Source organism: Notolepis coatsorum (assembly GCF_963971535.1).
Source record: "Notolepis coatsorum genome assembly, chromosome: 20".
NCBI classification, from domain to species: Eukaryota; Metazoa; Chordata; class Actinopteri; order Aulopiformes; family Paralepididae; genus Notolepis; species Notolepis coatsorum.
Genome location: NC_140184.1, coordinates 45,849,616 through 45,872,458, shown reverse-complemented (window position 1 = coordinate 45,872,458; position 22,843 = coordinate 45,849,616). Strand labels below are relative to the sequence as shown.

Sequence of the window (22,843 nt, the reverse complement as noted above, 5' to 3'; positions counted from 1 at the left end):
GGTCTCTCTCTGTGATGGAGGACTGGTCTCTCTCTCTCTGTGATGGAGGACTGGTCTCTCTCTGTGATGGAGGACTGGTCTCTCTCTCTGTGATGGATGACTGGTCTCTCTCTGTGATGGAGGACTGGTCTCTCTCTGTGTGATGGAGGACTGGTCTCTCTCTCTGTGATGGAGGACTGGTCTCTCTCTCTGTGATGGAGGACTGGTCTCTCTCTCTCTCTGTGATGGAGGACTGGTCTCTCTCTGTGATGGAGGACTGATCTCTCTCTCTGTGATGGAGGACTGGTCTCTCTCTCTCTGTGATGGAGTCTCTCTGTGATGGAGGACTGGTCTCTCTCTCTGTGATGGAGGACTGGTCTCTCTCTCTCTGTGATGGAGGACTGGTCTCTCTCTGTGATGGAGGACTGGTCTCTCTCTCTCTGTGATGGAGGACTGGTCTCTCTCTCTGTGATGGACTGGTCTCTCTCTCTGTGATGGACTGGTATCTCTCTCTGTGATGGAGGACTGGTCTCCCTCTCTCTGTGATGGAGGACTGGTCTCTCTCTCTGTGATGGAGGACTGGTCTCTCTCTCTCTCTGTGATGGAGGACTGGTCTCTCTCTGTGATGGAGGACTGGTCTCTCTCTCTGTGATGGAGGACTGGTCTCTCTATCTGTGATGGAGGACTGGTCTCTCTCTCTGTGATGGAGGACTGGTCTCTCTCTCTCTCTGTGATGGAGGACTGGTCTCTCTCTGTGATGGAGGACTGGTCTCTCTCTGTGATGGAGGACTGGTCTCTCTCTGTGATGGAGGACTGGTCTCTCTCTGTGATGGAGGACTGGTCTCTCTGTGATGGAGGACTGGTCTCTCTCTCTGTGATGGAGGACTGGTCTCTCTCTCTGTGATGGAGGACTGGTCTCTCTCTCTGTGATGGACTGGTCTCTCTCTCTGTGATGGACTGGTCTCTCTCTGTGATGGAGGACTGGTCTCTCTCTGTGATGGACTGGTCTCTCTCCCGCTCTCTCTCTGGTGATGGAGGACTCATCTCTTCCTCTCTGGTCACTTCCTCTCGGCACCGCCGTCCCTAATGAGGCTTGTCAGTCAGCCACCATATCAAATTAACAGACTGCACCAAGCTAGTATTACAGCCCCAAGCAGCACCAGCACAGCCAGGCCTCACCTCACTGCACCAGCAAGCCCCCACAGCCTGGTGATTGATAAGATGCACGGCAAACAAAGAGGGTGGGAGGAAGAGAGAGAGAGAGAAATAGAATGAGGCTAAATGAGGATATATACACAAGAACTGAGTTCCTATTATGCGTGTGGAAATAGTCTTACTTTCCAATGTGATATTTATCCTCCTGATGGAATAAGTAATAAGGAGACAAAATGGCACGTGTTACTCATGTGAGTAATACCAACTCGTGTTCTTTTATGCCAAAATGATATAGATATATGAGTAAGTATGGCCCCCGACAATTGACCTAGAGAGAGCCTTTTTCCATGGTGTTTTTATCTGTTCTACTGTGTAAGCCAAGACCACCCGCATTTCATTGTATACCTGTATGCCGTGACAATTAAAACTCTTGACTTGACTTGACTTGACCTGACTAAGCCAAGCCATGGAGGACTGGTCTCTCTCTGTGATGGAGGACTGGTCTCTCTCTGTGATGGAGGACTGGTCTCTCTCTGTGATGGAGGACTGGTCTCTCTCTCTCTGTGATGGAGGACTGGTCTCTCTCTGTGATGGAGGACTGGTCTCTCTCTCTGTGATGGATGACTGGTCTCTCTCTGTGATGGAGGACTGGTCTCTCTCTCTCTGTGATGGAGGACTGGTCTCTCTCTGTGATGGAGGACTGGTCTCTCTCTCTCTGTGATGGAGGACTGGTCTCTCTCTGTGATGGAGGACTGGTCTCTCTCTCTGTGATGGATGACTGGTCTCTCTCTGTGATGGAGGACTGGTCTCTCTCTGTGTGATGGAGGACTGGTCTCTCTCTCTGTGATGGAGGACTGGTCTCTCTCTCTGTGATGGAGGACTGGTCTCTCTCTCTCTCTGTGATGGAGGACTGGTCTCTCTCTGTGATGGAGGACTGATCTCTCTCTCTGTGATGGAGGACTGGTCTCTCTCTCTCTGTGATGGAGTCTCTCTGTGATGGAGGACTGGTCTCTCTCTCTGTGATGGAGGACTGGTCTCTCTCTCTCTGTGATGGAGGACTGGTCTCTCTCTGTGATGGAGGACTGGTCTCTCTCTCTCTGTGATGGAGGACTGGTCTCTCTCTCTGTGATGGACTGGTCTCTCTCTCTGTGATGGACTGGTATCTCTCTCTGTGATGGAGGACTGGTCTCCCTCTCTCTGTGATGGAGGACTGGTCTCTCTCTCTGTGATGGAGGACTGGTCTCTCTCTCTCTCTGTGATGGAGGACTGGTCTCTCTCTGTGATGGAGGACTGGTCTCTCTCTCTGTGATGGAGGACTGGTCTCTCTATCTGTGATGGAGGACTGGTCTCTCTCTCTGTGATGGAGGACTGGTCTCTCTCTCTCTCTGTGATGGAGGACTGGTCTCTCTCTGTGATGGAGGACTGGTCTCTCTCTGTGATGGAGGACTGGTCTCTCTCTGTGATGGAGGACTGGTCTCTCTCTGTGATGGAGGACTGGTCTCTCTGTGATGGAGGACTGGTCTCTCTCTCTGTGATGGAGGACTGGTCTCTCTCTCTGTGATGGAGGACTGGTCTCTCTCTCTGTGATGGACTGGTCTCTCTCTCTGTGATGGACTGGTCTCTCTCTGTGATGGAGGACTGGTCTCTCTCTGTGATGGACTGGTCTCTCTCCCGCTCTCTCTCTGGTGATGGAGGACTCATCTCTTCCTCTCTGGTCACTTCCTCTCGGCACCGCCGTCCCTAATGAGGCTTGTCAGTCAGCCACCATATCAAATTAACAGACTGCACCAAGCTAGTATTACAGCCCCAAGCAGCACCAGCACAGCCAGGCCTCACCTCACTGCACCAGCAAGCCCCCACAGCCTGGTGATTGATAAGATGCACGGCAAACAAAGAGGGTGGGAGGAAGAGAGAGAGAGAGAAATAGAATGAGGCTAAATGAGGATATATACACAAGAACTGAGTTCCTATTATGCGTGTGGAAATAGTCTTACTTTCCAATGTGATATTTATCCTCCTGATGGAATAAGTAATAAGGAGACAAAATGGCACGTGTTACTCATGTGAGTAATACCAACTCGTGTTCTTTTATGCCAAAATGATATAGATATATGAGTAAGTATGGCCCCCGACAATTGACCTAGAGAGAGCCTTTTTCCATGGTGTTTTTATCTGTTCTACTGTGTAAGCCAAGACCACCCGCATTTCATTGTATACCTGTATGCCGTGACAATTAAAACTCTTGACTTGACTTGACTTGACCTGACTAAGCCAGCCATCCACTTGGCTAATTAAGGCTTAACACACACTGCTTACACATACTCTGCCTGAGTTCTCATCTGCTTGTGTCTATGCAGAAAGTGATTCACCACGCTAATTAATTAGCCGCCTCAACACCACCAAGCCTGGCATTGCTTTACTTAATGTGACTGGTCCCTGCAGGTCACAGGATCATTAAGATGCTGAGGGTGACAGTGTGTGCACATTCTTCTTTAGGATGAGTCAGTCACATTTGTAGTCACTCTGTAATATGAGCCAGTGATACTAATTTAAAGTGAATTGTCATCCTTACGTGTATGTTGGTCATTCAGTACATAGAAAAAGAGCAAATATAAAAGGAAAAGAAAGAAAGAGCAAATAAAAGAAAGAAGGGTAAATGTTTAAATCTAGCCAGAATAATAGTTGTATTTAGCCTGGGAGAGTAGATAACAGTGTGTGTGTGTGTGTGTGGGGGGGGGGGGGGGGGTCATTGAAAAAGCAAACACAGAGAAGGTCACTGCTGAATAAATGTCAACGACAAATTGTCTCCCAGAGTAGAGGGGCGGGGGGGGGCTGGGTTATTATACAAGACAACAAGGATCATATAAAGAGCTCATTCTATCACACTGCAAAACGGAAACGTACTGCACCAGACTGTGCTGCCTCCAGGATGGACACCAGCGAAAGAGAGAGAGAGAGAGAGAGAGAGAGAGAGAGAGAGAGAGAGAGAGAGAGAGAGAGAGAGAGAGAGAGAGAGAGAGAGAGAGAGAGAGAGAGAGAGAGAGAGAGAGACAGAGACAGAGACAGAGACAGAGACAGAGACAGAGACAGACAGACAGACAGAGAGACAGAGAGAGAGAGATGGTGCTGGCCTGGGTGAAGATGACGGCTTCATCAGCGTGCTGCCCTCCTCATCCAGCCCTGCTGTCAGTCTGCTCTCTCAGCCACATTACTCACACTGCCGTCCCCCAGGGCCGCTCTGCTATACCGGACCACAGTTCACTCAGCTAACTCACACACACACACACACACCACCACTATTGACTGTCACTAGACAGAAGTACAACTCTGTTATAAGCTTCCACGATTTCAGTGGAGTGAAGTGCATGCGCGTGCACACACACACACACAAATTATTTACTTGTGTACACATCAATCACACTTGCGCAAAAACACTGTAGATAGATGCAGTCCAATAGTCAAAAGACTTTTCAGTTACAAATGCACTGAATTGATGGCCAGCGTCAATGGTATGAAAAGTGACATTTTTCACACACACACACACACACACACACACACACACACACACACCCACCCCCCCCCCCCCCCCCCCCTGAAAGAGACTCTCTTTTGTGAGTTATGATGACAGAACAGAGAGTTACACAGCACAGGGATGAGACGGTTCTAGAGGAATTGATCCTGCGGTGCTTTTAGTGCGCCGGTGTGCTGCAGACGTCACTAAATTACTGTAATAGCGGGGAGATGTGCGCTTATACCCCCCCCCCCTTGATGATTTTGTGAAGGTACATGTGTACATGGTATACCTTTGATTTGGGAGTATTTGGGGTTTCAGGGGATCAACCAGAATGGTTTGGGCTTATTGCACATACTGTGTTTGATCTCGCAATCTATGGAAAAAGACTGGATTATCTTGGAAATGCGCAATTTTTTAGCATGTAATAAACTACAAACTACAGTGTGTAGAAACAAACTCTTTTTTCCATGTTGGACTACAAGTAGTCTCTGTCAAATGAGCCACACCATTGTCTCCACAGTTATAATACAGAACACACACACTTATGGCGCTGAAAGTGTTAACAATGGCCACTAGTCCCAGAAAGCAATATAGTTCTAGAATTCCAAGATTGAATTCTGAGGAAACGTCTGGGGAATAAAACTCACACCTCAAAGGGTTAAATGGGTTGTATTCCACCAGGACAAGTCTTGCCTACAAGGAATTTATGACCGGACATTTTGTGTCAACTGCCCTCTATTTCACCATTGGGTGCCATTTAAAAAAATGTATAGCCTGACTTAGCCTTGGGTGTGCTGAATTAGCCCAGTTCTTTCTTTCTCTCTCTCTCTTTCTTTCTCTTTCCTCATGATCATCTGCACCACTCAACTCAGCTCAATGTACTTCAACAGCAGCAGTGTGCTAGGAGCCCCCCCCCCCCCCCCCCAGTGAAGACTTTCCTCTCACACACTGGACTGCCAACAGGCCTGACTTCCTCTAAAGCTCGACTGTGGCCACCACAGAAAAAACACAGGCCTGCATTGAGCCTGGAGCCAAGAGACTCCCACACTCACTCAGCAACCTGCCAGATCTGTCAAAGCAGCCCTGTTAAGTAGCTGACTACAGGAAAACCACAGGCTTGAGAATATAGGGCCATCACTACTATAGGGGGAAATGGATACTTGACATAATAAACGACCCAAAGACGTGCGCGCGCGTGCGTGTGTGTGTGTGTGTGTGTGCGTGCGTGCGTGCGTGCGTGCGTGCGTGCGTGTGTGCGTGTGTGTGTGTGTGTTTGAAGCAGGTGTGCAGAAGTAGGTAGCCGGTAGTGAATCCAGCCCATGCTGTCCTCCGCTGTGGCCAAGACAGGGATTAATGAAGCCATTAATCTTACCTTTCAAATGAATGACTTTTGGACCCCTAACTTGTGTGCCGGAGTTGCTCCACCCCCATCATCAACTCAGCCGTGATGAATAGCTGCCCGTTATGCCAGCCAATTCATCCTTGGCTTGGCACGGCCTGGCACGACACAGCAGGCTATCACCAAACTTGCCTGGAGAAGGAGATTGCGATCTAGCCCTGCAAAGAATAAGATGTAGTAGGGCTGGGCGATATAACGATAACGATAAATATCGCGATATATTTTAATAATCGATATCGAATATCGAAATTTAAAAAAAATTGAAAAATCGTTTTTTTCTTTTTTTTTTCTTTCTTTTTTTTTTTTTATACCTGCAACAGGGCAGTTTTAAAACCAGAGACAGTGGACAGACTTGTCTTTCTTGCCTGCAACTTAAAGTAATGGCTTTGCTTGTCCAAATGACAATACTGACCTAATTCAGATTTCTTTTTCTCTTGTCCATTTATTTTGTTTGCTTTCTAATTTAAAATACATTTTGAAACCGTCTGTACACAGTAGGCTATGTGTGCTAGCAGAACTAGACTCCAGTCACGAGTCACGGTGCACATGTGCGGTGGTTTGTCCACCAAAAAAGCGCCAAAAGATCGAAAATAAACTAGCAGAGCCAGAACTGTTCAACTCCTCTGGAGCCACAGCCAGCAGAGAAGCCGGTTTACTTTAGCTTTTAAACCAGCTGCAGCCTGAGAACTGGAGTGTGAGGGGATGTAACACTATAGATGGCGGCAATGACAAAGAATTGCTGCAAAATAAACATACATCTGTTGTTAAAAAAAAAAAAAAACGTTTTTTTATACTTATAACAATTCGATAATTATCGATAGAGAAATAAAATTAAATTATCATATCGTTATCGCGATATGATTTTTTTCCATATCGCCCAGCCCTAAGATGTAGTGCTACAATCTGGCTAGCGCCAACAGTGTGATCTTGTTCCAGTGTTCATGTTAAATATATATTGAATACAGTCGAGATGCAGACACATATTCAATACTATCAGCACACTGAGCCGTAGTGCTGGGCAGCAGCGTTCGCCTGCTAAGCGAGTGGGTGGAAGGTTATCAGCCCGTGTGGTAGTGCTACAGATTTCTCATCTCATCAATAAGTCGCCAGTCCTCCTGCTTCGACACCGCTCTCCCATCCCCTCCCCTTCCCTCCCGTTTTTCATTCATGGCTTCGGCTAAATTACCCTCAGCTCACCTCCGAGGCTAGCCCCTTTCGTGACTGTGATGCACGCCAACAAGGTTTGGCCGAGTGAATCCACAGTCCCTTGCTCCTCAATAGGAAACCAACCTAGATTTACCATGAAGAACTGGTCGTACCCGAACCGTTCGTTATTCAAGTATCACAGAGACATTTCAAAGGTACTCACAGTTGCACGAGGGTCTTGGACAGATAATTGCAATGGTTTGATAGCTCGGCGTTGCTAATACATTTTTTTTTTTATAATTTTTATAAACTGGTCAACACTGCTCAAACCGGCTTTAGCTGCCTGATGCGCCTGCAGTGCACTGTGATCACAGCGCAGGCGCATCAGGCACCCAATGCCGGAAATAAAGCTGTGTTGACCAGTGTTGATCAGTTTATAATTTTTTATGTTTATTAGCAACGCCGAGCTTTCAAACCATTGCGATTATATGTCCAAGACCCTCGTGCAACTGTGAGTACCTTTGAAATGTCTCTGTGATACTTCGGGTACGACCAGTTCTTCATGGTAAATCTAGGTTGGTTTCCTATTGAGGAGCAAGGGACTGTGGATTCACTCAGCCAAACCTTGTTGGCGCGCATCACAGTCACGAAAGGGGCTACTCCGAGGCCATTGGCCGTTCTGAGGCGGGTGTGGCGCACTGGCGCTGCAACCTTTTCAAAACATCCTCAGCCCTTAATCTGGGAGAACGAACGCAAGCTGAGTTAGAACACACACACAGGCACACAAGTGTGCTGCAGGGGCAATTATCTCTCGAACAACCTTTCAAAATGGCCATTAAGAAAAAGAAATGGCGCGCTCAGAGGAGAGGGATAAGGCACTCTGGGTAATCGGAAACCATGCCTCCTTTCCATAGTTATAACGCGTTTTAAAATAAATAAATAAAGGATACCTTTCGAGTCGTTTGCACTGCCTGTACATGTTCAGGATATTCCTCAAGCTTCAGCTCGGAATGACAAAAGGAGGCGGTTACGGGCCAAGAAATGTGTCGCCACATGCAGCTCTCATGGCCTAGAGTGAGTGAGTGCCCCCCCCCACCACCCATCCCCTCAGATCTAGATCGACTCACTCAACACAGCATGCTGCTTTTCACTCTGCTCTGTAAGACGGCCAATACATAAAGCTCTCACTCTCTCTCTTGCACTCTCTCCATCTCTCCCTGCTCAGAGACCCTGAGTCATTCTGCGGCCCCGTCACTGATTCTTTCAGGGCCAACGGGTTTGTAGAGCCACGTTATTATCATGAGTAACTGAACTAATAATCCAACAGTGCCAACTCCACCTCATCTTCTTGGCACTGCCTAGCTCTCTCCTCACAGGAAGGGGAGAGGAGAGGAGAGCAGGGGGTGGTGCCAGTGCTTGGGCAACACTTCCCAGAACTGATGATGGTTCGGAGAGAGGGAACCAACCAAAAGGTAGCTTCTCCCATGAGTCACTCATTGTGGAAAAAACATCCAGCTCTTTCCCCCCCTAAGGCTCTGGGCAGTTGCACAACTCCCTCCGAGATCTAGAATGACACAGTTTGAACTGGAAGACAAGGAGGAGGACAAATTGGGTTACAGCTTTGACATGCGGTCTCATAAATTCACAGCTGGCGCTAAGTATTTCACACCAGAGGGGGGTTATTTCTGGCCCGGTTTCCGGTAGCCGGTCCCCCCACATGCACATACCCCCGTCACCTTAGGTGTGACGGTGTCCGCGGCGGTGTGGCCCGGGCTTGAGACTGGCGAGTGGACAGGACCGTGTGTATGGCGTGTGTTGTGATGTTTGCTCATCAGGGCTCAGTCATGCGAGCTGTTTGCACAACACACCTCCCCCACGCTGTGGGAAAAGTCTCACATGGCTGCCTTGTTGGCTGGAGCCCCTGTGTGTGTATGCGTGTGTGTGCGTGCGTGCGTGTCTGTACTCACATGCTTGGGTGTGTTTGTGCGTCCATGTCTGTGTGTGTGGTACATGTGCACAGGGAAGTGTCATCTGTACTGCTGCAGTCATTGAGACATGGCTTAGAGTGGAGTGCCCTGCAGTGGCAGCCCAACCCTTTGTGCTCGTCAGTATATAACAAGTCTGTACAACTACAACAATGTAGGATGAGAGGGAACAGCACAGCACAGAAGAGAAGAGAACACCACAACACAACACAGCACAGCACAGCACAGAAGAGAACACCACAACACAACACAGCACAGCACAACACATAACAGCACAGCACAACACAACACATAACAGCACAGCACAACACATAACAGCACAACACAACACAACACAGCACAACACAGCACAACACAGCACAGCACAGCACAACACAACACATAACAGCACAGCACAACACAGCACAGCACAGCACAGCACAGCACAGCACAACACAACACATAACAGCACAGCACAACACTGCACAGAAGAGTTACAGAAGGGGACGGGGTAACTCTCTGGTCTCGTTGTTCTTCTGGTGGGCCACGCCTGTGATTAGGTACTGCTGCCTCTGTTGGGGTATGTGAGGAATGGCCCCAACTGACAGCTGAGGAGGATTGTGTCTCTCTATGTCTGTGTGTGAGAGAGAGAGAGACTGTGTGGTCCGTCGACTCTGTCCCCGTGCAAACACACACACGCACACATATGCAGACACACACCGTACATAAATCAACAGGCTATAACATCAGCTGACAGGAAAGGAAAAAACAACACATTCCTGCGACACACACACCACAAATAGTGCTCAACAACTCGTTCATGTAACACACGACAAATGCTCAAAGCACTCTGCAAACACACGCACCACACACAAGTACCATCCTATATATATATAGAGAGACAGAGTGGCTGTGAGCATATCTCTTCACGTGGTGTAGGAAACACTCCCAGACACCAGGATAGGGAGGAAGAGAGGGAGGGAGGGAGGGATGGAAGAATGGAGGGAGGAAAGGAAGGAGAGAGAGAAATAGGGAGGGAGGGAGAGAGGGAGGAAGGGAAGCAGGGAGGAAAGGAGGGGGGTGATAGGAAGGGAAGGAGTTAGGAAGGAGGGAGGGAGGCAGGGAGGGTGAGAGGAAGGGAATGAGTTAGGAAGGGTAGAAGGAGGGAGGGAGGGAGGAGCTTATAGAGGAGCCAAAGATTTGCAGGTTAAGAAAGTCGTGACATGCAGCTCCAGCAGGCCCATAAATCAACCTCGCTCCAGAGAGAGGGATATAGAGGAAAATGACCACACTCATTTTACACACACCCCAACAACAATAACACCAATGACGGAAATACACAAAAGGTATTCAGAATGTTATGTAAACGCCTTGGTACTCTTCGCCTCAGGCCTTGCATGCCACACCTGATGCCTCACACTATGTGTGTGGGAGTGGGTGTGTGTGTGTGTGTGTGTGTGTGTGTGTGTGTGTGTGTGTGTATGTGTGTGTGTGTGTGTGTGGGGGGGGGGGGGGGGGGCATTATATTGTGACATTATAAACAAACATGTCATCAAACACAACATATTTCCCCTCCACAGCATAACTATGCTCCTTTGAAATACCCAGCCTACTGTATGTGTTTTAATACAAACCGTGATCAGGCTTTAGGGCATAATTATCAATCGGATTCCTAAACATCACACTATTAAAATTCATGGAGTTGCAAATGGGCTCATAAAATGCAAAAATCTTTGGTCTCGCCTTCTGGTGAGGACAGCATTGATGAGACTGGCTCTCTCTGTTCAGTGACAGAAGGATGAGAGAGAGAGAGAGAGAGAGAGAGAGAGAGAGAGAGAGAGAGAGAGAGAGAGAGAGAGAGAGAGAGAGAGAGAGAAAGAGAATGTTTATGGTACACAAGTGTGTACAAATGTCAATGTTTGTGTGTGTGTGTGTGTGTGTGTGTGTGTCTGTGTGTGTGTGTGTGTGTGTGTGTGTGTGTGTGTGTGTGTGTGTGTGTGTGTGTGTGTGTGTGTGTGTGTGTGTGTGTGTGTGTGTGTGTGTGTGTGTGTGTGTGAGACGTGTGTGTGTGTGTGTGTGTGTGTGTGTGTGTGTGTGTGTGTGTGTGTGTGTGTGTGTGTGTTAATGAGAATAACAGAGAGGTTCTCATCCTGGAAGTTGGTTGCACGTTTGACTACAGTCTAGAGGAAGCATTTACAACCAAAATGTTAAAATATCAACTGTTAGACCATACCATTTCACAACTCGGCTACAACTGTAAACTTTTAGTCTTCATATTTGGAAGCCTGGGTCATGTCCATAAGTTGGGTGTTAGAGGCCTTCAGTTGGCCGGTCTTCCGAAGAGAAGAGCCAAACAATTAGCTAAATATTGCGTCCTTTAAACCTTGTTTTTATGTGGACATAAATAAAATATTCTAAATGTGTGTGTGTGTCAGTGTGTGTGTGTGTGTGTGTGTGTGTGTGTGTGTGTGTGTAGGTGTGTAGGTGTGTAGGTGTGTGTGTGTGTGTGTGTGTGTGTGTGTGTGTGTGTGTGTGTGTGTGTGTGTGTGTGTGTGTGTGTGTGTGTGTGTGTGTGTGTGTGTGTGTGTGTGTGTGTGTGTGAAGAAAGAGAAAGCTAAAACACAGCAGTAACCTAGTAGACTAATGCAATCTGTGTGGTAGAAGTAGAAATCTGAACGAAACACACACACACACACACAATGAGCAATAAGCCTTTGGCTAATAAAAACTGAAACACAGGTTTGATCTATTGACTGCTTCCAATTAATTAGATACACTTTTTTTTACGAGTATTATTCGCACGCCTCTGAAATTTACAGGCTGAGAACAATGTGTCAGTGGTCAGTTTTATGTGGAAGTGGACTAGTGCTTTTAAAAGGTGAAATGAATTTGACTGGCAGTAAATTAAAAGCTTTTACAACTCTGACAGTCATAAATAAGAAAGTTTTAGTTGGGTTGTTTGTTGTGTGTTTGGTGTTGGACTGGGTGGTATAGCCAGAGTAGAGAGTTAAACTGAGTAGTATAGCCAGAGAAGAGAGTTGAACTGGGTGGTACAGCTGGATTTCAGCTATAGCCAGAGTAGAGAGTTGGACTGGGTGGTATCTTTTATTAATCGTAAAAAGATCGCGATCTCGATTCATACGTTCAGACGTATGCGATCTGATTTCTAAATGACGACGATTCTGATGTATTTGCATTTGCGTAAAAATGGAGATCAGTTGCATTAAAACACTCGCTCCTATTCCCCTATGCATTCACGCCACGCTGCATTCATGTGTTGACTTATTTGCTCCAGAATAATCCCAGTTGTGATATCAATCACACTTACATGATGTAAAGCAAAATGCGCTATTAATTCAACATTCAATATATTTTCTTACTTTTGTGTTGACTTGTCGCCAGATTCCTGTCTTTGGGTTCCAGATGAGAGGTAGGAGCTGGACAACACAATGGTTCCATAGCCTGAAGTCTTATAGTCATACAGTCCAAAGTTTATAAAAGTCGCATGGAAAAATTGTTTTTGTAATGTGATTACAACGTGATTATCCAAAATGGCCATCCACTTCATAACATTCTGACGCTAGAGTCGGGACAAAGGTCAGAACCGAAAGTGGTCATTTGACGGAACGCTTGTCAAATGACGCACGCTTGTCAAATGACGCCCTGAGCTGACTGACGAGAGCAAAGTGTCCCGCGCACAGAAAAATTAAAAAATATATGGATTTATGACCAGATGCCATTTTGGGACCGGATCCGGTCCCGTCGGGTGGAACAGGTTGACGCATTTATTGGACGTGTTGCTCGCGGAGTTTACATAGAAACAGCGCGACTCGCAAGAGGAGTTATCACAGGCTGTAAAACGCAGGACTGAAGAGCTCACGTTACACGTTGCGCATGTAATGACTGAAGCCGCGTTTTGATTATGTCATCACAACAACACGTTAGGTTACGAACGTAACCCTGTTCTTTGACATTCTGTGATATTTTTTCGGTGCTAAAACCCTTTTTTAACCATTTTCTGCCGATAATTTTCGGTGGCCGAATATTCTGTGCATCCCTAAGAAAAACAATTATTGAGCTGCTGCAGGGGAGTGCCATGGTTTCTCCATAAATCCCCGTCATATTCTTTTAGCGCAGCAGCTCGTGCAGGTCCAGGGCAACTTAGTCACGTGACTCAGTTGGTATTGCCGAACACGGTATGTTTGTATACAGCGAACAGGTCTATGGTCCATCTGCTGACACTCTGGAGGGAAAAACAACCGCTTTCTAGAAACGTTTTCCATTCCGCCATTCCTTACAGATCATTCACCCTCCGCTGCATCTGTCATGTAGAGTGTCATCTGAGTGCATCTGAGCGCATCTGAGCCAATTCATTAGTGGCACAATCAGCCAGCATATGGCCAAACCACACTGCATATGAATAAACACTGTACAAAAGCATTCCGTATGAAGCTATAATAAAATGACCTGTGACCACCCAGAGGCCGCAAAGGTGAGCAGAGGTAAATTGTTCCATAAATATGACATCACAACATATGGTGCTGTGACACAAATTAGATTCATTATGGAAAAGGAGGGGGGGGGGGGGGGGGGGCACACAGAGTCTGCTTCTTTTTTCTTTTCTTTTTTACCTGCCATCATCTTCTGGGCCTCGTAGGGTTCCATGTAGCCGTCGTTCTCCGTTGTCACCTTCTCCGTGCTGGTCTGAGTCCCACCAGCCTGCTCCACATCAAAGGGGTCCGCATAGTCTTCTAGGATAATGAGCTGTGGGGGAGGGTGAGAGGAAGAGCGAGAGAGACGAGAATGAATTTGGCTCCGCTGTTGAACACAACGTAGGTAGCGGTAGGTAGTGTGTCTAGGGAGTCGTGATGTTGAAGTACGTCAGTGACAGATAACTGCCGTGTGGCCCGGAGGACCATGTGATGTGCACACGTAAGGAAGAACGAGCCAGAGAGGAAGAAGGCAGATACGCATAAATAACACTCAACCTCTCCGTATGCTTTGGCACACCACCACAGCTGCCTGGGCTTCAGACATATGACGCTACTACGGCTACTGCTGCCGGCCCCGTCTAATTATATGATTGCCACGGTGACAGGCCTGCAAGTTAAAAAGGAGAGGAGAGGAGAGATGAGCCACAATTGGTAAACTGTCTTAAGAGAAACCATTTGGACCGATTTACGCGCGTCTCTGGCAGCGAGCCACGGCTAATTGCAGTTTTGCTCTTTTGCTGAGGCTTCCTGAGATCCAGGCCAAACATCCACATCCACATACAGTGCCTCAGAGGACATTCATCCACATCCACATACAGTGCCTCAGAGGACATTCATCCACATACAGTGCCTCAGAGGACATTCATCCACATACAGTGCCTCAGAGGACATTCATCCACATCCACATACAGTGCCTCAGAGGACATTCATCCACATACAGTGCCTCAGAGGACATTCATCCACATCCACATACAGTGCCTCAGAGGACATTCATCCACATCCACATACAGTGCCTCAGAGGACATTCATCCATCTTAAAATGCTTCCATCGCCTGCTAGGATGTTCTTTCAAACTATAAGAAAAAAACTCCAGTGTTTCCCCTATATGCATTCAGAATTAGGACCGCCGCTGCTATGAACTAGACTATTAAAAAAATATATATAATAATAATATTTTTACTTATTTTTTAATTTTTTTTTATCATTTCATTTGGGCTGTGGGGGGTGCTTAAAGGGGAACTATCTTATAAATGGCCTTTTTGAGTGTTTAGCATTGTTTCCTAGCTATGTGAACTTATATTAATATGATCTATGTCTCAAAATTCTCATATTGGCGCATTCTTCCAATTCTCCTCTCACAATATTCACCCTCACTGAACTGAGTCATTTGAAAATGTGCCCTATATGTGATGTCATAAAGACACCGCTGCATGTTAATGTTCAGGTGAACCAGAACGCGCGCAGTGGTTTAGGAGCCCAGGCTCAAAACAGCTCGAGATCTTGAGGTAGAAAAATGCTGTTTTTGAGGACTTGATTAGAAATACAAAACAATGAATAAAAATAATATATATATTACAGAGGTGTTCCATAGACTCACAGGAATTGTGTAAAAGTGCCCAAATAGTGAAAGAAATAGTAAAATAGTTCCCCTTTAATGTAAAAGATTGACCTGAGGAAAAGGCTGCAGGGAGAAAGCACTGTAGTCTAGTCGATTTTGTGTTTTGAGCACAAAGTTTATCATAGATCTAGCCTCTTTATTTTGCTCTCAAAATGCACCAGATTGATGGCCCCGGACCCCCCTAGAGGCACAGCACCGCTGCTGAATTATTTTTTAGGAGTAACACTGAACTCACTTATGGAATAGGATGTGTTTCACGAGAGCTCCCTACTAACCTGCTAAAATACACTTTACCCTATTAGGCTTTATTTCATTTTTATTTGTTATTGATTTTCTTGTTGATTCGTCGATTGTCAACTACTTTCGTCAACTTTTTTCAACTTTTTGCGGTGTTATGGAGACCCGAGCAATGAGTACACAGGCCCCGGTCGGCAAACTATCACCGAACCCATCCTCGCCTTCACCCAAAGTCAGTGAAATAAGTGAAGTTGTTCTCTCAGTCATGACCAAACTCCATGCAGACTTTGAAATACGCTTCACTGACTCGCAAAAAAAGGCACAGACGGAATTCTTTGATACTCTTCATCGGGCAGTGATGGAGGAAATTAGGTTAGCGGTCGACCCCTTGAGAGAGTTGATGGAGTCATTACACGCTACCTCTATGGCTAATGCTAACGAACTAGCTTCGCTAACGGTAGAGGCCTCACAGCAGGCAGAGAGGCTGGCGTGTCTGGAGAGCTCCCTGTTGGCTAGGCAGGCTGACGTATCCAAACTACAGATGGTAATTGGCAAGATGCAGTCCCGGGAGAGACGTTATAACATCAGGATCGTTGGTGTCCCGGAGGGCCATGAGGGAAATCGCCCCTTGGAGACCATACCGGGTTTGTTGCAAGAGATCCTGGGGGAAGATGTCCTCCCCAGCCCACCTGTGTGCGAGTTGGCTTACAGAGCGGGCAAGGCCAGTCCTGGAGGGAACAAGGGGCAGAGGCCCATCATTGTTAAGCTAAACAGACTACAACAGAGGGAGCTCATCATGCGGACAGCCCGTGCCAGGAGAGGTGGGTAGTGGAGGCCATAGCTTAATAACTGTATCGGGTGAGTGACGAGACGATGTGGGCCTAATGCATTTACCGTAATTTTCGGACTATAAGCCGCGCCTTTCCCCCCCATTTTTTGACCCTGCGGTTTATATAACGGTGCGGCTAATCTATGGATTTTTACAGCTAACGGCCACTAGGGGACCTCCTAAATCTATGGATTTTACAGGTTACAGTCCACCACCTTTAACTCTCACTCGCTCTTCTCTCACAGGCACACAGCTGCTGCAAGTTGAATGAATGAATGAAAACTTTATTTAACAGATTGCAGAATGGGTACAATACAGTACGGCTCAATACATACAATTGTTAAGGGGATGCAGACCTGAGAAAGACGTTTGTCTTGTTTCCATCAGGGTCCCCCATTTTCAATTCATATAGACATTTATGACATACACAACATACATGACATTTATGGCATAGGGACATATAGGTATTTAGTACTGATACATTTGTGACATAAACAGTATTCAAATATACAGTACTGTTACCCCTAGATCCTGACAGAGTATATGATGGGGAGGGGACTGTAAATTTTTTTTTTTATTTTTTTTTTGAAGGATAAACCCCTTGAGATATGCTATCTCGTTTTCGAGGGGGTCCTTAACATAGGATACAAAACATACAATACAATACAATACATAACAAAACAAAAAACAAGACAACAAATGCACTTATACACTGACAGACACTCTCCCAAGCTCACTCCCACAATCCACACTGATTCCTCCCAAGAGGATCACCAATATATATATATATGTTCCCTTATAAAACACAAACAAAATTATAATTTGATCTGAAAACGACATTTAAGCCCTAACACAGTAAATCAATAACAGGTGCAAGTAGTCTGTAGATGAGTGAACAAAGATATCTTGAATAACCGGTAAGAAGTAAGAGATCTGAGTGAACTAGGCAGTTTGTTCCAATCAGCTGGTGTTTTATATTTAAAGGCAAGTCGACCGATAGCTTTGATGGTTCGAGGTATACTAAAGAAAGGAAGATCCGTGTGTCTTAAATTATAAGTTGAACTATATGGTGTTAAGAACTGCTTTAGATAGGGGGGATAATTAAAGTAAATACATTTGTAAACAAAAAGCAACCAATGAAAATGTCTTCTGAATTGGGGAGAAAGCCAGTTTAACAACTCAAACATAAGACAGTGATTGGTTCTATAAGGACACCTCAATATAATTCTGCAAACACTATTATAAGTAACATTTAAAGGACGGAGATTTGTTAGTGTGGTGTTTTGATAGACTATGTCTGCGTAATCCATTATTGGAAGTACCAGCTGTATAATGATTATTTTCCTAACCTGAAGAGAAAAACAGTTAATAGAACGATACAATATTCTCAGGCTACAATTTGTTTTCTTCATCACAGGATCAATATGTGACTTGAAGGTGAGTTGAGAATCAAGCCAAAGACCCAGATACTTATATTCATCGACATTTTCAAGAGGAGCATCATCTAAAAACTTAATCGACAACTGATTTGATATTTGCACTAGATTTGATCTAGTACCAAACAGCATACTATAGGACTTCTTCTTATTTAATAAAAGTTTGTTAATAGATAACCATTTCTGGACAGCATCAAAATGAGTCTGTAAAGAGTACTGAATTTGTTGAATATCAGACTTAGAAGAATAAATCACTGTATCGTCAGCATACAATTGAGTAAGACAGTCAGATGGTATCAGGGTGAGATCATTAACAAATATAGAAAATAATAATGGTCCTAAAGATGATCCTTGAGGAACACCTTTATCCATAATCAAAAAATCAGACTGTTTACCCTGATATGATACACACTGACGTCTCTGGTGGAGATAGGAATTGAACCAAAGTAAAGAATTATTAGAGACACCAATAGCACACAGTTTGTCAAGAAGAAGATAATGATCAACCAAATCAAAAGCCTTTGTGAGATCTATAAATATTGCACCAGTAACCATGTTATTGTCCATTTCTGAGTGAACATCATTGGTCAACTTCAGAAGGGCTGTAGTTGTGGAGTAGTTTGGCCTGAAACCAGATTGGCATGGTGATAAAATATGAGAATCATTAACATAATGGGATAATTGATTAAAAATTTGTTTTTCAAATACTTTTGCTATACTATTAATAATTGAAATTGGTCTATAATTATTGAGATCAGAAGGATCACCACCTTTATGCAATGGAATGACTTTTGCACATTTCCAGCTTAATGGAGTTTCATTAGTTGTTAAAGATAAATTAAATAAATCAGACAAAGGATATGATAATACATGAGATGCAAGTTTGATGAATTTGATCTCCATACCATCTGAACCACAGCTAGTACCCAATCTTAATTCATCAATGACCTTCTGAACATCAAGCGGACGAATACTTCTAAAGGAAAAAGAGCTGTTGCATCTGGTGTTATTAAGAGGCACATCGGAATATGAGGAGTCATTAAATTTGAGTCTGCAGACAGAATTAAAGTGCTGATTAAAGGCAAGTGCAATTGAGGAGGGATCATTGACAACTTCATTATTAATTCTAATATGAGTGGGATTTATAGATGACTTCTTAGTAATGCTGTTGATTCTCTTCCAAAACTGTTTTGGATTGCTAAATTCATTGCTTAAACAATCTTTGAAATAGTTGGATTTAGCATTTCTTGTTTTAGTTGTACATAAGTTCCGTATTTGTTTATATGCAATGAAGTTGGCAGAATCCTTTGTCAGACGATGCTTTTCCCAAGCCTTATCTCTTTGTTTATACAGATTTATAAGTTCACTATTAATCCAGGGCAAGTGTCTACCCTTTACTTTGAGCATCTTCCAGGGAGCATGATGGTCAATAACATTAGTAAGCTCAGTGTAGAAGAAATTCCATGCATCTTCAACTAATGGAATCAATTTAAACCTGTCCCAATTTATAGATGTTATATCTTGAATAAAGTGCTCAATATTCAAATTCCTACATTGTCTTATCCTGATAAATTTTGGTGGTAGACGTGGTAACTTTATCTTCCAAATGCAGAAGATGATAGAATGGTCGCTGAAACTATCAGGTAACACACCAGAGTTTGAAATTCTGTCCGGGTGTGAGACGAGAATCCAATCTAGTAGGGACTTGGATCTAGTATCAACTCTAGTAGGCTCACTAATGAGTTGAGTTAAATTGACACTGCCAAATAGGTTTCGAGCATTACTAGATGATCGATCTAGCCAGTTGATGTTAAAGTCACCCAAGATAATAATTTCATTTGGACGATCTAAAGAGTTAATGGTGGATAATATATCATTTGTAGATTCAGAGAGAGAATCAGGAGGTCTATAAATATTTCCTATGGTCAACTGCTTATTTTCATGAAAAGAAATTTTAATAAAAAGACACTCAAAGTTTATAGGGTTTACCCTTGGCCTGAGGAGCTCAGATGTCAGATTTGATTTGACATATGTAGCCACTCCTCCACCTCTAGTACCCCTATCAGCTCTGTACAGAACATAGTTGTCAAGTTCAACTTCATTGTCAGAGATTGCACTATGCAACCATGTTTCAGACACAGTAATTACACTGGGATTATTGTAGACAAGCCAAGCTCTAAGTAGATCGATTTTGGGGTACAGACTCCTTATATTCAGGTGAATAACATTTAAACCTTTAGAAGTATTCATCATACCAGAGTTGTATTAAAAAAAAAAAAAAAAAAAAAAAAAAACGGGATATATAATCTTGTGCAAGGAGGAACAATGGATAATGAGCAGGGAGCAGGAGAGCGACATACATTCAAGTACACACACACAACATAACATAAATACATAACACAAAACTAAATCCCAGCATGTCCCAGCAGTACCTGGCATGTCTATGGGAATTCACTATAAACTCAAAGCTCTGTCTGTATTCTTAGAGAAAGAAAAAGAAAAGAAAGTTTGTAGCCTGAAATTTACAGGCGGCATCAAAAACTTTAAATCTTTCATTCTGATAAATCTCTACTATGAATTAGTCACGGTATTAACGTGACGTACGCACGTAGGCGCTACCGGAAGTGACGCATTTACGCTACGGCATTCAGAATGTAAACACAACAGCATGTAACATTAATGAAGCCAGAAAGAAAAAGAAAAAGAAAAGAAAATTTGTAGCCTGATATTTACAGGCGGCATCAAAGGAGGGGGTGGGTGGGTGGGAGAGAAATATACATACGGCGGGGAGGGAATATATACATGCGGTGGGGAGGAGACTGTCTATTAGGAGGTGGTGGGGGTTTTGGGCATTTACGGTGGCCAGTTTCGAATTGCAGCCTCCCGTAGGTGCTCTTTAAGAGCGGTTTTGAATGTGGGTAGTGATTCACATTCCTTTACAGCTTTGGGTAGGGCGTTCCACATTGTTGTGGCATAATTGCGAAACGTGTTTAGTCCCTTGTTTGAGCCGAATCTGGGTTTTACATGATTTGTTGAGCTTCCTCTGGTGTAGTGGTTGTGGTATTCACTGACCTTTGGGAAGTATTTTGAAATAAATGGGAGCTTCCTCAAACAGCCATCTCTTTCCCGAAAATCCCCTCTGTGCACGAACCCTTACATATGGTAATTAAACATTAAAACACCTGCGGCTTATAGTCCAGTGCGGCTTATATATGTACACATCATTCAATTTAGCTGCTGCGACTTATATTCAGGTGCGGCTTATAGTGCGAAAATTACGGTATATATCTGAATAATCACAAATGTCTAATCTCATGCCCAAACAGGCTAGCTGGGCAACTACTTTAGACAACAGGCTAACTAGCTAACCTCTTGCCCATCCAAGCTAGCGGGGCATCCTATTGACTTCTATTACTTGCTAACCTCGTGGCCGCACATGTGTATTGTCTCTATGAATGCTAGCAAGCTAGCTGGACAATGTACATAATGAATGCTAGTGGGCTAGTTGGATTCATCACTAGCTGATGCTAACTAGCATGTTATAGCTATCACCCTTATCAGGACATACGAGACCCGTTAATGTTTACATGTTTCCTTTGATTGTTGCGTTTTAAATAACATCTGTTTGCACAATTGAACTGTGTGATCGGTTCCTGCCTTAACTGTAACTTCTTGTATGCTTTTATTTTATATAAACATTTGTATTCGAGTGTCGGACACTAAAAGCTGATCCTACAGGAACAACGCACTGTGGTAACCGGAGGTTTTGCGCACATGCTCATTTGTTTATTACACTTATGTTTATATAAATGCTTAATGTGGTTACAAGTGTTACTGATGGCAGTGATTTCGGTTCAGATACATACGCTATTCACTGCTGGCTGAAGCGTTAGGACGGCGATAATCAGATTCAGAAGTAGTTATTTACAGGGATGGCGTTGAGTTATTATATACCAATAGCTAATTGTCCTTATGGTTGGCTCATCTTAGGGCCTTTGCTTATGTTTGATTTCACTAGTAATACATTTGGTTGATCTGTATTGCTATGTTTCTATGTTTTTTATTTAGTTTAGACTGGGTTTGACCAGATTTGAGCCTTAGGTTCAGGTCATTGAATGTGTTCTCAGGTTGTTTCAGGCTGTGTCAGGTATAGCTTATTACTACCTCCGAGTTTATGATAGTGTTTGTTTACTCCTATTCTTACATAGGATTATTACACCTAGGAAGCTATTTGCTATGGGACTGGTAACCGACTATCGGTGCACTTTGTGCTCTCTAAGGGCCACTGGCAGTTATATGCTCATGTATTGGGATTGCCCACCAGTAGCCCGCTTCTGGAGGTCAATAACAAACAAACTTTCGGATCCATGTGGCTTAACAATCCCATTCACAGCTGTTACACTACTCCTGAACGATATAACAACACTACCAGCATCCATACAACAAAAAAGAGTTATCCTAGCAGGCGTTACAGCAGCGAAGAAGCTAATAGCATTGAGATGGAAGGAGCCTGAGAAGCTCACAGTGATTAACTGGTCCAACACTGATGGATGTGATTGAGATATCCACAGTGCGGGTGATTGGGGTGGGACAGGCTGGGATTGAACTGTGGGTCGCAGCAGCCGAAAAGGTCAGAACCGCTGAGCAGGGTTGGGGTGCTGGTCCGGGGGAGTCTGGTGGTCTTGTGGAAGGGGGGGGGGGGGGGGGGGGGGGAGGACATTTCTTGTCTGTCTTGTCTTTTGTGTTGTCCTGCTTAATTTTAACTGTGGTAATTTTATTTTATTTTTATATTTGGTTTTTATCATTTTTATTATTTCGATTCTTGTTATTATTGTTGCTGTTATCTCCCTGTGAAGTTCTGTTTATTATTATTATGGTTACTGTTTTGTGTTTTGTTTTGTTTTCATGTAAAAAAAAGAATAAAAAAGAAAACGTGAAAGAAAGAAAGAAAGAAAGAAAGAAAGAAAGAAAGAAAGAAAGAAAGAAAGAAAGAAAGAAAGAAAGAAAGAAAGAAAGAAAGAAAGAAAGAAAGACACTTTAGGGGGTGGAAGCTGTCTGTCTGGGCCATCTGTG

At 44.4% G+C, this 22,843-nt stretch overlaps 1 protein-coding gene across 3 annotated transcripts in view; it reads right to left on the bottom strand.

Moving 5' to 3' along the window:
• shf (Src homology 2 domain containing F) overlaps positions 1-22,843 on the bottom strand; it is a 221,125-nt gene that overhangs the window by 138,205 nt on the left and 60,077 nt on the right. For all 3 annotated transcript variants that reach the window (XM_084337505.1, XM_084337503.1, XM_084337504.1), the window contains exon 2: positions 13,789-13,921. In XM_084337505.1, coding sequence (XP_084193631.1) covers positions 13,789-13,921 — 133 coding nt within the window. The remainder of the gene's footprint in view (positions 1-13,788; positions 13,922-22,843) is intronic.